Source organism: Ranitomeya variabilis, chromosome 1 (genome assembly GCF_051348905.1).
Source record: "Ranitomeya variabilis isolate aRanVar5 chromosome 1, aRanVar5.hap1, whole genome shotgun sequence".
Classification (NCBI taxonomy): domain Eukaryota; kingdom Metazoa; phylum Chordata; class Amphibia; order Anura; family Dendrobatidae; genus Ranitomeya; species Ranitomeya variabilis.
This window is the reverse complement of record NC_135232.1, coordinates 945,486,597-945,501,450: the sequence shown is the minus strand read 5'-3', so window position 1 is coordinate 945,501,450 and position 14,854 is coordinate 945,486,597. Positions and strand designations below refer to the sequence as shown.

General features: G+C 41.3%; 1 protein-coding gene across 1 annotated transcript in view; it reads left to right on the top strand.

Moving 5' to 3' along the window:
• The window catches only part of MGAT4D (MGAT4 family member D), a 261,336-nt gene that overhangs the window by 92,730 nt on the left and 153,752 nt on the right, over positions 1 to 14,854 (top strand). The window contains exon 4 of the mRNA XM_077279227.1: positions 14,329 to 14,462. Coding sequence (XP_077135342.1) covers positions 14,329 to 14,462 — 134 coding nt within the window. The remainder of the gene's footprint in view (positions 1 to 14,328; positions 14,463 to 14,854) is intronic.

The window sequence follows — 14,854 nt, the reverse complement described above, 5'->3', positions numbered from 1 at the left end:
CGCCAAGCGTATCGGAAAATGGCGCAATTTTTTTTTATTTTTTTTTAGCAAAGTTTGGAATTTTTTTTCACCACTTAGGTAAAAAATAACCTAGTCATGTTAGGTGTCTATGAACTCGTAATGACCTGGAGAATCATAATGGCAGGTCAGTTTTAGCATTTAGTGAACCTAGCAAAAAAGCCAAGCAAAAAACAAGTGTGGGATTGCACTTTTTTTGCAATTTCACCGCACTTGGAATTTTTTGGTAAAACCAATGATGTCGTTCAAAAGTACAACTCGTCCTGCAAAAAATAAGCCCTCACATGGCCAAATTGACGGAAAAATAAAAAATTTATGGCTCTGGGAAGGAGAGGAGTGAAAAACGAACACGGAAAAACGAAAAATCCCACGGTCATGAAGGGGTTAAACCTCATTTGCCATTTATTTATTTGCCCAAGCTTCTAGTTTACATAAATCATCCTGTAATATAAAATTGTCCTCCCCTGTATTGATTACCCTGCAGAGTTTAGTGTCATCTGCAAATATTGAAATTCTACTCTGAATGCCCCCTACAAGGTCATTAATAAATATGTTAAACAAAAGAGGGCCCAATACTGACCCCTGTGGTACCCCACTGCTAACCGCTACCCATTCCGAGTGTGCTCCATTAATAACCACCCTTTGTTTCCTATCCCCGAGCCAGCTCTCAACCCACTTACATACACATATTTTCCCCTATCCCCATTATTCTCATTTTATGTATCAACCTTTTGTGTGGCACCGTATCAAAAGCTTTTGAAAAGTCCATATACACTACATCCACTGGGCTCCCTTGGTCCAGTCCGGAACTTACCTCTTCATAGAAGCTGATCAAATTAGTCTGACATGATCGGTCCCTAGTAAACCCGTGCTGATACTGGGTCATGAGGTTATTCCTCTTCAGATACTCCAGTATAGCATCCCATTAGTTGCTGCTGATTTGTCTTCAGCGTCCACATGACATAATGTCTCACAAACACTGAAAGACCTGAAGTACTGGACAACCCCAATAAAGGTTTAGTTTCCTTCCAAAGTTTCTTGTAAGTTATGATCGTGCATTATATAGCCTACGCGGCTCCACACATATTTGTATGAATCTGTCTCAACCTCATCCTTATGTTTAATTTGCATCCATTACTTAATGTAATTAAGATGTGATAGCAAAGGTAAATATTGTACAAAGAGGTTCGAGGACATGGAGTCCTGTATTTGTGGACTTAATTACATTACTAGAAAAATGCTTCTTTAGGCAGCAACAATGAAATGCCTGGCAGCTCTCATTCTACAATATATTAAATAATTTGAAAAGTTGGGATTACTGGTATGTCAAAACCAGATCTGTAGGAAGAGGGAGGACGTGAAGCACATAGGGGTTTTATCCGTTGTAGAAGTTTCTCTTGGATGAGAGGTATAGGAATTGCACACCTTTTGGTGGTGTTTAACCCACAACTGAGGAATCAAGGTACCCTCAGGTTGGGAGACCCTGCCATGTAGAGCAATTGGTAGGAGAGTAGAAATAATAGTCTGCACTGATGTGCTACATTCAAGAAATTCAGAGGATGTGATGATGGATTAGACCATGTGGTTTATTCTCAATGCGTTTCAAAGTTAAACTAAATTTTTTTTAGGAGAACACTTGTGGTTCTCCAGATAAAGAAGTTGGTTCAATCTTGAAGCAGATTTTTTTAATCTAGTACATGAGCACAGACTGCTACTCCTAGCCTCTTACCAATTGTTAAAACAAGATCAGTAACCTGATTTACAACACGCACTGCACCTGCATTACTTGTTAAATAGATCTTAGGCCTGGTGAGCTTGGTGTACTTACTTTGAAAATCTGTATCAGAGTGTGAATGTCAGTATATTCAGTCCTTTGAAGAGAAGCTAGGAGCCTGGCTGAGAACATGGAGATTGTATCTATTGGACTCCTGAGCTCTTGTACTTATTAGCTGGACTCCTAAAATAATCATTTATTTAAGGATCATACAGCCATTCTGCACAGACTTTGAGTAGATAACTTAGAACTGATGAGGCTAGTATATCACATTGATTTAGTGAGCCATTCGCAGTTTCCAGGTACAGTCTCTGTGTACTTACACGTGTATGCTTTTGGTGACAAATCCGCTTTAAAACCGGATTTAGAATTGCAGTTTTTGAGGCCAGAAGTGAATCCAATAGAAAGGAAAAGTAAGTAGCCTAATAATTAGGGCTGAGGAATAAGATTTGCTGGTCTGGCATCCGATTTTGTCCTTCATGGCATTCCACTGATAACATTTTGCTTGGACTCACTTTTGTGTTTGTCCCAAGGACTGCTTGTGTAATTCTAGCCTGAGAACAATGACTCCTAGATAATACATTGGTATTATCTCAATTTATGGCAGTTCACAAACAGGGTGACTGTGGTTAATTTAAAACTTATGAACCCTGTAACATAATGCCACCATACCATTGGTCCTGCTTCCATTAATCATGGCCTCGGAGTAATGTTAGCTTCACAAATATTTGACGCCTTCTGCTGCTGCTCATTCATTTATGCAGGCTTGTCCTTACACTAGTGTAAAGAAAAACACTTGTCAGGTGGAGAAAATACGTCAAAATGATAATATTTACCCAGTTAACACCTTTTAATAATGTCTCACAAGGAAAAAAAAAATTAACTCTATAACCTAGTACTTGAAGAGAGCTACATCTTGAGTACTCAGGGTGGTGCTATATGTCAGAGGAAGGTTCCATCTTCACTATGTACATTACTGCCGAGTGCAGATGAGACACACCATGATGATGGCATTGTGGTCACGAGGCTTTGAGTCAGGATTTAGATGATCCTGGTTTTCAGTTATCTGCTGGAAACACACAGTCAATAAACCACAACAAACGGCTCATTTTATTGCGTAAGCCTGAGATAGCATGCATGGTGTTTTGTTATCATGATGTGTTAGTAGTTAAGTTATACAATTCTGCTGAAAAAAAAAGAATTAAAGTATTATCCGAGTGGTGCGTTAGAATCTGTCTTCTCCGCGTGTGAACATATCCTTATAAGATAATCATGCAAGTAAACAGAAAAAAACAACTGCCTCTGGTATGTGTTTCAGAATCTTACAGAAAGTCCTATACAGGGACAGAAGGAAAATGGAAAAATGGTATTTGTTCCTTGTATAGCACCAACTTATTCTTCAGCGCTCTGTGCCCAGTGGTGTTCACAGTATAATTTCCCTATTACACAGAGCGACTTTCTGAGAAGTAAGGTACTGAGATGTTTCTTAGTATCCTAAGAAAACCTATGTGGACATGGGGAGAACATACAGTACGCTCCCGTGTAGATCATGCTTTTCTCCTGATCACTGGGGGAGAGGGGGAGGGTGACCACAGGGAATACAATATACCTGCACTCCTACTGTTGACAGACCAGTGTAACCAGGCACCGTGAGACAATGAATATCACTTCAATTTTTGCTGAACAGTTTGCGTAAATCAACCCCAATGTGCATCATATGACGGCATGCAGAGGACTGGGCTTGTGTGAAGGAATTTAAACGCTCCTCACTAGTTTCTTAGTTATCTGTTATCGGAAAGGTGATTGGCAACAAATGTAGGTAAAATTACAGCACCCTCTGTGTTTTTCAACTTTCATGGAGTCCTAAAAGTCATCCATTCCTCTTTATACAGTGGTACATTTCATTACATCGTCATCACCTACTGTTCCTGAAACTGATGCCTTAATAAATTGTGTTGCCGACTGGTTAATAAAGGGTTGTCATATTAAAAGAGGATTGTAGCAATAAATGTCAGAAATAGTATAGGTATTCAGAGCAAATAGCCACTAAAGAATATAGCATTGAATAGTGTCGTATTTTTTCATATATATCGATGTAAATATTATGTTTTGTAAAACTGTACAGCCATTAACTATAGGCAAATATCTATTGATGCAGCCACTGCGACATTTTAGAAAACGGCTGCTCAGCAGACACTTTCTGGATGCGTGCCATGCTCAGCAAGCACTGGGTGAGACCTTAACCTGAATATGAAGTATAAAGGGTGACCATCATTATATCCTCATCCATAAATACACCACTCTGAAGTGTGCAGCTTCTGTACGAGCTACACACAGAGTGAGGTAAAGCCTCCATAGTATGTCTGGGTTGTCGATATCAGGGTATTTCACCCTCTGTATACGAAACGCAGTTCCCAGACTCCCGACCCAAACATACAGCCTCATTGGTATGTGAAGCTGTAAGTTTGGGTTGGGAGACCCACTGCCAGACCTGGCTTTGTGGACTGTGAAATGCACTTGTATGCATTTATTGGTCCATAAACCTCTCTTGCCACAGAGCTACAGGTGCTTCTCACAAAATTAGAATATCATCAAAAAGTTAATTTATTTCACTTCAATACAAAAAGTGAAACTCGTATATTATATAGAGTCATTACAAACAGGGTGATCTATTTTAAGTGTTTATTTCTGTTAATGTTGATGATTATGGCTTACAGCCAATGAAAACCTAAAAGTCATTATCTCAGTAAATTAGAATAATTAACAAAAACGCACCTGCAAAGGCTTCTTAAGCGTTTTAAAAGGTCTCTTAGTCTGTTTCAGTAGGGTCCACAATCATGGGGAAGACTGCTGACTTGACAGGTGTCCAGAAGGCAGTCATTGACACATTCCACAAGGACGGTAAGCCACAAAAGGTCATTGCTAAAGAAGCTGGCTGTTCACAGAGTGGTGCATCCAAGCATATTAATGGAGAGTTGAGTGGAAGGAAAAAGTGTGGTAGAAAAAGGTGCACAGGCAACTGAGAGAACCACAGCCTTGAAGCCTTGAAAGGATTGTTAAGAAAAGGCCATTCACAAATTTGGGGGAGATTCACAAGGAGTGGACTGGTGCTGGAGTCATTGCTTCAAGAGCCACCACACACAGACGCATCCAGGACATGGGCTACAAGTGTCACATTCCTTGTGTCAAGCCACTCATGACCAATAGACAACACCAGAAGTGTCTTTCTTGGCCCAAGGAGAAAAAGAACTGGACTGTTGCTCAGTGGTCCAAGGTGGTGTTTTCAGATGAAAGTAAATTTTGCATTTCATTTTCCAAATCAAGGTCCGAGAGTCTGGAGGAAGAGTGGAGAGACACAATCCAAGCTGCTTGAGGTCTAGTGTGAAGTTTCCACAGTCAGATGATGGTTTGGGGAGCCATGTCATCTGCTGGTGTAGGTCCACTGTGTTTTATCAAGACCAAAGTCAGCACAGCCATCTACCAGGAAATTTTAGAACACTTCATGCTTCTGTTGAGTCCTTCTCCGTCCCTGGCTTCCTGGATGTAGGGATCCAAGTAAATGACACGCAGCACAAAGGTTGTGTGTTCATAAACAGGGGCAGCCCTGAAACACGCCTGCCTCACTGGGCACTGCCCCTTCTTTATATAGTAAAAAGTTAGGCATTTACAGACATGCGCACAAGCGCTCATATTTCACAATCACTTACAAAGCAAATCTATATTAGTGAAAAGTTACAACATCTGGTATGTGGATGAAAGGCTACAATATCAAGGAGAAATGCGCGCGTGATTACTTCCATAAAAGGAAATGTCAAGTTTGCTCAAGTTTCCTGTTGTAAACCAGATTTCTCAGGAGGAAGACAAGATGGATTCTTTGGTTTAGTCTGATCTCCACAATTCCCCCCTTTGACATATTCTTTTATAATCTATCACAAATTCTTGCATAAAAATTTGTGCATTCTCTTCTTTATACGGCAGTATACTAAAATATAAAAACAAAAATTAGTACGGCAATAATTAAAAAAAACAAAACTTTATACTCTTGCATCTATTACACAAAATTTATCGGTGCATACTGAGATACCCTTGAGCACAATCTTGAATAATACATATATGATTACAATAATCATAACTATATGTATTATGCTCTGCATAATCCCAGCAACCCACCCACCGATCCCTCTGAACCAGTTGGCTGGGTTAAGAAAAGAGAAGGTATCAGACCACCAACTATCCTTATTCTGGTCATTGTCTTTGTCATACTGATCTCTGAGTCGTTGTACGTCCTTTAATTTAAATGTCATACTCATAGTACTATTCGGGTCTATATAATGACAGCAGGTGGGTCCAATGATTTGACACATACCCCCTTGTGAGGCAGTTAGGTAATCCAATACCAGGGTATGTTGATTGACGACTATTATAAGCTGATTCTGTACGGCTATACTAGTATTTAGTATATCCAATATATCCCAGATCTGATCATCTAGATAATCCGTGGCTCTAACTAATTTATCCCACATTTGTGTTAACATAGGATAAATAAAAATGGTACTAGCAATTTTGTTGGGAATTCCCATTTGTACTATATGTGGCCTCCCCGAGGGGCGTGGTGAGTTATCTGCAGCTCTTTTATACAGTGTGTGCTTGGGCACGGCTTGCATATTCACTTGTTTATTTGAAATTATGAAAGTAGCCGGGGTTAGGCGTCCTAATGTACAAGTACCCTTTATACCTACGGGAAGCCATTTATATGCTCCTTCTCCGCATATCCAAAATGTACCCTCAGGCAGATCCCATAGAGCTGAGTGCTGCAATACCAATCTGTGGGCCAAATCCACAAAACTAGATACATTCTGAAGCATACACCAAGAGGGTTTTTGTCCCAAGGGGCTACAGTACCCGGCTGCGGGATTCCCACACACATGCATTCCGTTGACATACTCATCAGATTCATTACAAACTAGGTTCCCCGGTTTGCTTGTACAATCGCTTGCATTACCTTGGGGGAACAACTCAGAATGTTCCCATTTTCTATTATGTATGTATCTTTCCAATACTACAGGTTTGAAAGCATCAGAGGGAGGGGCGGTTGTACTGAAACTGAGCTGTAGATTTTCTGTGGGGACCTGTCCTAAATTAGTTAATCCAGTCTTATTCCTAGGTACCCAGGCCCCACCCTTATAGGCCAAATATTGTAGATGTGTACTAGTCCCTGAGAGATTACCCTGCCACCAAGGAAATTCTACCCATCCCACAATTGGTATGGCGATTGTAGTATTCCACAGCCTAGTATTACCAGTTTGGTTGTTGGCCAGGTTGTCTGAACAATTAGGCCAAGCGAATATTTCTTCAACTGACACGGGAACTGCTAGAAAAGGTATACTTGTGGCTGATACTGGTGAATGGGTACAGATCCAACAATCTGCCAGGGGTTGCGTATTATTTAACAAGTCATGCACTAATTTTCTATGATGTTGTACGAATCTATTGTTCAAAGGGGCTAGAGAATTCAGTCTATCCCACGCCTCCGTTGAGGTTAACATTATTAACATCAATATCATGAGTTTTGTACTGCTTTTTTGCAATGGCTTGCATGTATCCATGATGCCTTTCCTTCAAGCTTGACTGATGTAGGTGTTGTCAACAGGACTTGGAAGGGTCCGTCAAATCTTGGTTCAAGAGCCTTTCTGGTGTGTCTTTTTACATAGACTTGATCACCTGGTTCCAACTTGTGACTTCCTTCAGTGTTGTCAGGATCTGGAAGGGAAGCAAAAACTTGTGCATGCACCTTAGTTAATTGTTTCTGAAGATTTTGCACATAAGAAGTCAATGACTCAATATTTAATACAAGTTGCTGTGGAAAATAACATCCTAAATTGGCAGTCCTGCCAAACAAAATTTCATATGGAGACAGTTTAGTCTTACCCCTTGGGGTATTGCGTATTGAGTAAAGGGCCAGTGGAAGGCATTCTGTCCAAGGCTTTCCTGTTTCAGCCATGGCTTTCTGTATTTTTAATTTTAAAGTTCCATTCATGCGTTCCACCTTACCAGAACTTTGAGGATGATACGGAGTGTGTAACTGACTTTCAACACCCAACATTTTTAGTACATTTTGAAATATTTCTCCAGTGAAATGAGTACCCCTATCTGACTCGATCACTTCAGGGAGACCGTAACGGGGCACCAGTTCGGCAACTAGCTTTACAGCAGTGTTTTTAGCTGAAGCCTTCCGAACTGGATAGGCCTCTGGCCACCCCGAGAACATGTCCACACACACCAACACATACTCATACCCATTACTTTTTGGCAGCTGGATAAAGTCTATCTGTAATCGCTGAAACGGGTAGAGAGGTCGGACATGGTGCTTCATAGGGGTCTTTGTTGTCTGTCCGGGATTATGTGCCAGGCATATAGCGCATGCAGCACAATAGTCTCTTGCGTAGTTGCCAAAACCTGGAGCCAACCAGACTTGCTTTGCCAGTAGTGTCATTGCATTTGCAGACACATGCGTAGGGTGGTGCAATCCACCAACTACAATCGGGTACCAGGCTCTAGGTAGACATATTAGTCCATCTTTCTTCCAAATTCCCGCTTGTTCTTCTGCCCCTTCCTTTTTCCACCTGTCCCTCTCCTCTTCTCCTGCATCTTCCTGTGCTTGTCTCAGTCTATCTTCAGTATTTTCCGTGGGGTTTACAGTATGGACCTGTTGTAAGGGTTTGACTGCTGCTGCTTTGGCTGCTTTATCAGCCCTATCATTTCCCCTAGATTCCCTAGTGTCGAGTCTCACATGTGCAGCTACCTTGATTACTGCTACTTCTTTTGTTTCTTGTGCAGCCTCTAAGATCTGTTTGATCAGAGAAGCATGTTTTACAGGTTGTCCTGACGCTGTCATGTAACCTCTAGCTCTCCAGATTACTCCAAAATCAAACACAATACCATGTGCATACCTAGAATCAGTGTATATATTAGCTGTCTGATTCTCAGCTATTTTTAGCGCTTCAATCAATGCTGTTAGTTCTGCTTCTTGTGCAGACTGTTTCGGTGGAAGTGGTTCTGCTTTGAGAGTTTCAGATTCTGACACAACTGCATACCCTGTATGAAAGTTACCTGTGTCATCTGCAAACCTACTACCATCTATAAACAGCTCTAAATCTGGATTTTGAAGTGGTGTTTCGGATACATTGGGTAAGCCTACCGTTTCTTGTAAAATGAGCTCTGTACAATCATGTGTGTCTGTAGGGAAAAAATTTGCGTGTGGATCAGTGTCCTTATTCCCCCCTTCAGACTCGAGAGGTAGCAGTGTAGCTAAATTGAGAGTCTGAAGCCTTGCAAATGTGATAGTAGAGGGGAGCAGCAAAGAACACTGCAGCCGCAAATGTCTGGCCATGGAAATGTGTTTTGGTTGGACCTGGTTTAATATCCCATAAACATCATGTGTAGTTTGAACTGTGAGTGGATGCTCTAGGACAATTTCTGATGCTTTGTCCAACAATAGTGAGACAGCAACAACTACACGTACACAGGTTGGCGCTGCTCTAGCTACGGGATCTAACCTTGCTGAAAGATATGCAATTGGTCTTTGTTTCCCTGCATGCTTCTGGGTAAGAACTCCTGTAGCATGAGAATCAACTTCTGCAGCCATAAGCTGAAACGGTTTGGTGTAGTCTGGTAGCCCTAACGCTGGAGCTGAAACAAGGGCATCTTTTAATTGTTGGAACGAAATCTGACCTTCTTTTGTCAACAGGTAAGGTTCACTTTTTACACAGTCATACAGTGGTTGCATTAGTTGACTGGCATGTATAATCCATTGTCTACAATGAGACACTATTCCTAAAAATGCTCGTAGCTGTTTATGATTTCTAGGCTCATTCATCTGTCTTATTGCTTCAGTTCTTTGAGGTGTAAGATGCTTTTTACCTTGAGAAATGCAATGACCTAGAAAGACCACTTTGGTCTGACAAACTTGTAGCTTTTGTCTATTCACTTTACACCCTTCTTTTTCTAGAAAACATTGTAAACTCACAGTGGACCTTTCTGCGGCTTCTAGATCTGGGCAGCAAAGTAGTAGGTCATCCACATACTGCAAAATTACTACCTGTGGTTCGGGTTCAAACCTCTGGAGGACTGTTTGTAGGGCATTTGAATAAAGAGTAGGGGAGTGTATCATTCCCTGTGGAAGGCGTGTCCACGCCAACTGTTTGCCCTTAAATGTAAATGCAAACAAATGCCAACTGTCTTGGTGTAAAGGAACCGAGAAAAATGCATTTGAAAGATCTATTACAGTAAACACTTGAGAACTGGCTGGTATCTGTGATAGTAACGTATGAGGATTGGGTACAACTGGGGTGATTGGATCTAGAACTTTGTTTATTTCTCTTAGATCATGTACCATATGATATTTGGGCATAGAACTCTTATCAAGAGTTCTCTTCTTGACTGGATACAGAGGAGTGTTAGCAGGTGATTGTATCTCTACCAAAACTCCTTTCTCTCTATATTCCTCTATCTGTTTTGTGATCGCTAGTTCCTGCTGGGCACTCACAGGGTATTGTCTGAGCTGTGGGAGAACAGTTCCTGGTTGCACAGATAATTTTACAGGAGAGATATGCAATAATCCCACATCAGTGTCACCCTGTGCCCACAGTGTTTCTGGGACCATTGAGAGGTCTAGATCTGTGGTGTACTCTTTTTCTTCAGTATAATCCTCAAAAGCCTGAATTCTGACATATTGTTCTAATGTTTCTGCATCATCAGGGATAGTCAGCATAACTGTGCCATCTTCCCTAAAATTGATGTTAGCTTCTAATTTCTTTAGGACATCAGTTCCCAACAAACATGTTGGGGCACCTCTGGCATACAAAAATCTGGATGCAAAACATTTAGGTCCTAATGAGACCTCTAGGGGCACAGTATATGGCAGTGTTCGAATTACCCCATCATAACCCTCAGCAAAAGTTGTTTGTTGTGAAATATCTTCCGGGTTCGGAAGAAAATCTTGATTCAAAATTGAGGAAGTTGCACCTGTATCTATCAGAAATGGAATCTCTCTCCCCCCTACATTCACCTGTATCATAGGTCTTCTAGCTGGTAGGGAAGTTTGTAACACATTGAGTCAATCTGAATCTGGTATGGGACCATCCACTATGGATGTCTGTTGGGTGTCTGAGGGTTTATTCTTTGGTACAAATTTTCCTGATTTTATGTCTGCCTGCTTCTTTCTACATTCTCTCTGAAAATGTCCTGGCTTCTTGCAGTAATGACAAGGAAAATTGTGTCTTGCTCTCCCTCCTGTATTTGCTTGAGCTATTCTAACAGGTTTGCGATTTTCTCTCATATCCATCGCTATTCCCAAGCATCTTTGCTTTACAACGTTTGGTTGATCTAATGTTCTCCAATCTGGAGTAGCAGCTTTGAATTTTCCCTTTAGTACAGGCTCTAATCCTTCTATTAGTTGTTTAGTGAAGAGGCGTATGACACCTGGATCTGCCATATCTAATCCCTCATCTCTAAAGCTGTTTTCTAAATCTCGAGCATAGTCATCTACTGATTGTCCGGTTTTCTGCATTACAATGCCTGTTGACCCTCTTTCTCTTTGTTTTCTTTGCATAAAAAGATTTAGTGCTGTCACAAAATTTTCTCCTGACGCTATTGTGTAAGGGGCACGGATGTTATCCCCTTGGGGTCTTTGGTCATGTATTGCAGCTGTTAATTCATGGAATAGTCCTGATGACATTTTCAGCCTGCATAATTCTACCCCATCTGTCCATGATCCATTATGCATTTGTATTATTTGTGCAATATATGCAGCAAACCTGACAGGAAATTGAGATGGATCTGGGGCATTCATTAATAGAGACATTCCCTCAGCGGGTGACCATGGAAAATACTGTTGTGATTCAACGTTCCTGGTAACTCTAGGACCAGCTGGATTTGCAGGGTCAGTTTCCCTAACTCCTTTTGTCACTATTCTCACAGGTGCTAAGAGTTGGTGCTCCCTGGGTGCTCCACATGTCAAACAATTAATTCTCCAATCAGGATTCTGCTGACCACAATTCTGACATATCCATCCTTCTACCCCATTAAGTCTAGGATACAAGGCTGGAACTGGATTTCCTTTTTCTGCTCCCCCTGATGGTACAAATGGTTGGACATTCGGATCTAGGTAAGGTGGCGGGATTATGTCACAACATTTTCCCTTCCCCATGGTCCATTTGGAAGTGTCTGGATCGTACTTCCAATTCTCCTCTTTAGCTGTTTTTGAGACCTTTATCATACAGTGTATGATTTCTTCCCACCCATTGTCTTTGATAATTCCACCTCGTTCTTTACTCAGTCTTTCCCATTCTGTACTGAACATAAGTGCTTCTGAAATTCCCAATTTTTCTCTTACCCTTCTAATCTGCCTTCTGACTGTCTTTCCACATCTTTCCTGTATGATATCTGCTGCTTCCACTTGTCCTAAGACGGTTTTTGTCTGTTTATTTCCCATTTTTCTTTTCAATATTAGCTATTCCTACCCCAGGTGATGTTTGGACAATCACTTACTCTGTGGTGATGTCTCGTTGCCTTCTCTCCTAGGGAGCTAAAATATTGAAAGGCTTGTCTGCTCCGTTCTTCCTAACATGTAGAACGTACTTAAGTGCTATTATGCACGCAAACAGACCCAGCAACACCATACAGATCACAAAACTCTCAGTCTCTGTTATCATACTTGTCCCAGGCTCATGGACCCGCGTCCTGGGCTCATTCTATCAAACCTTATCCAGAAATGAAGGGGTTAAGCACTTAGAAAAAGTCAAGCATGGGCGGAGGTCTCCCCGAAAGGACGCAACCACATGACCCAGTTAGGCTGACTTTTGTGTATAAGGCTTTTATCCCAACTATTTCGGCTTATTTTCTACGTACTTTTATTCTTCTTTCACCACATGCTACAACCTTCACACTGTTCACACACTGCCAGGGACAAGACTCATAAATCTATACAATATGGTAACCCGAGTTTTATAGGTATCTACTCACTACTAGACTAACCCAGCGTGACACGGCTCGTAGAGATCTTTCGGATAATACAGGGCAGATGAAAGAGAACTAATAATGTCTCTTACCTGGCCAGGTTTTTCAGTTCATTTGCCGTCCATTATCCCAGATCTCCGTTGTCCGTATCCGCAGGTGAATCTCGAGCAAATACTCTCGCCTCGGGTCCCTGTTCGGGCGCCAAGAAATGTTGAGTCCTTCTCCGTCCCTGGCTTCCTGGATGTAGGGATCCAAGTAAATGACACGCAGCACAAAGGTTGTGTGTTCATAAACAGGGGCAGCCCTGAAACACGCCTGCCTCACTGGGCGCTGCCCCTTCTTTATATAGTAAAAAGTTAGGCATTTACAGACATGCGCACAAGCGCTCATATTTCACAATCACTTACAAAGCAAATCTATATTAGTGAAAAGTTACAACATCTGGTATGTGGATGAAAGGCTACAATATCAAGGAGAAATGCGCGCGTGATTACTTCCATAAAAGGAAATGTCAAGTTTGCTCAAGTTTCCTGTTGTAAACCAGATTTCTCAGGAGGAAGACAAGATGGATTCTTTGGTTTAGTCTGATCTCCACACTTCCCTCTGCAGACAAGCTTTTTGGAGATGGAAATTTAATTCTGCAGCAGAACTTGGCACCTGTCCACACTGCCAAAATTACCAAAAGTACCAATACCTGGTTTAAAAACAACAGTATCACTGTGCTTGATCGGCTGGCAAAATTGCCTGACATTAACCCCATAGAGACTCTATGGGGTATTGTCAAGAGGAAGATGAGCGACACCAGACCCAACAAAGCAGATGAGCTGAAGGCTGCTATCAAAGCAACCAGGGCTTCCATAACACCTCAGCAGTGTCACAGGCTGATCGCCTCCATGCCACGCTGCATTGATGCAGTAATTGATGCAAAAGGAGCCCCGACCAAGTGTTGAGTGCATTTACTGAAGATACCTTTCAGTAGGCCAACATTTCGGATTTTAAGATCATTTTTGAAGCTGGTGTTATAAAGTATTCTAATTTACTGAAGTAACCACTTTTGGGGGTTTTTGGCTGTAAGCCATAATTATCAACATTAACAGAAATAAACACTTGAAAGAGTCATTATAAACAGAGTGACCTATATCTAATATATGCGTTTCACTTTTTGTATTGAACTGAAATAAAATAACTTTTTGATGATATTCTAATTTTGTGAGAAGCACCTATATAGTGACTCCTAGACTTACTGTTGATCGTATACACTGATGTGTGCACGCAGCCTATGCAGGAGCGGCACACTGCAGAGTAGTGCTTTGGCGACTCTGGACCTGAACCCCTACTGGCTAACAGCACAGTGCAGCCACTATAACATAGAAAAAATAGATTTAAATGATACTTGCATTAAACGAAAATACCCTGTTACTGATTCAAGTGTCCCTTTTAAGCCCACACCGTAACATGACGGAAATGATTAGTAATCTGGTAGCTATGTTACATGATTACATGTTATCTATTCTCCGCAGTGTCTATAGTTATTGGCATCCCTACTGTAAAGAGAGACAAACAGAGCTACTTGATGGATACTTTGAGGTCCCTTTTCTCAGAGTTGTCTGCAGCAGAAAAACAGGATTGTGTTGTGGTTGTTTTCATAGCTGAGGTAAGTGACTGCATGTAACATACCTGGCATACAGTTATTGGTGGTGGCCACAGACGGAGACCAAATGGGCTATTGCCCAGGGCCCCACTCCCCCATGTGCCCTAGCATCTACAGCAAAATTTAGATTGATAATAGCTCTGAAAAAGGAGAATTGGATTGGCATATGAAAGAATAAAATGTCCGAATCTTTATTCCATCAGTTTAAAATAGGATATCCAGGAAAACTAAATCAAAATTATGTTCATCTGATGCCTTGCTGGCATTAAGCCCTTAGTCATAAAATATATCTAAGCATCATGGGAAATCATATTTAAAGGTTACACCCCTAGTCATGTGACAATAATGATTTAAAGGGAATCTGTCACCTAATTTTGGCCCTATAAACTGCGGCC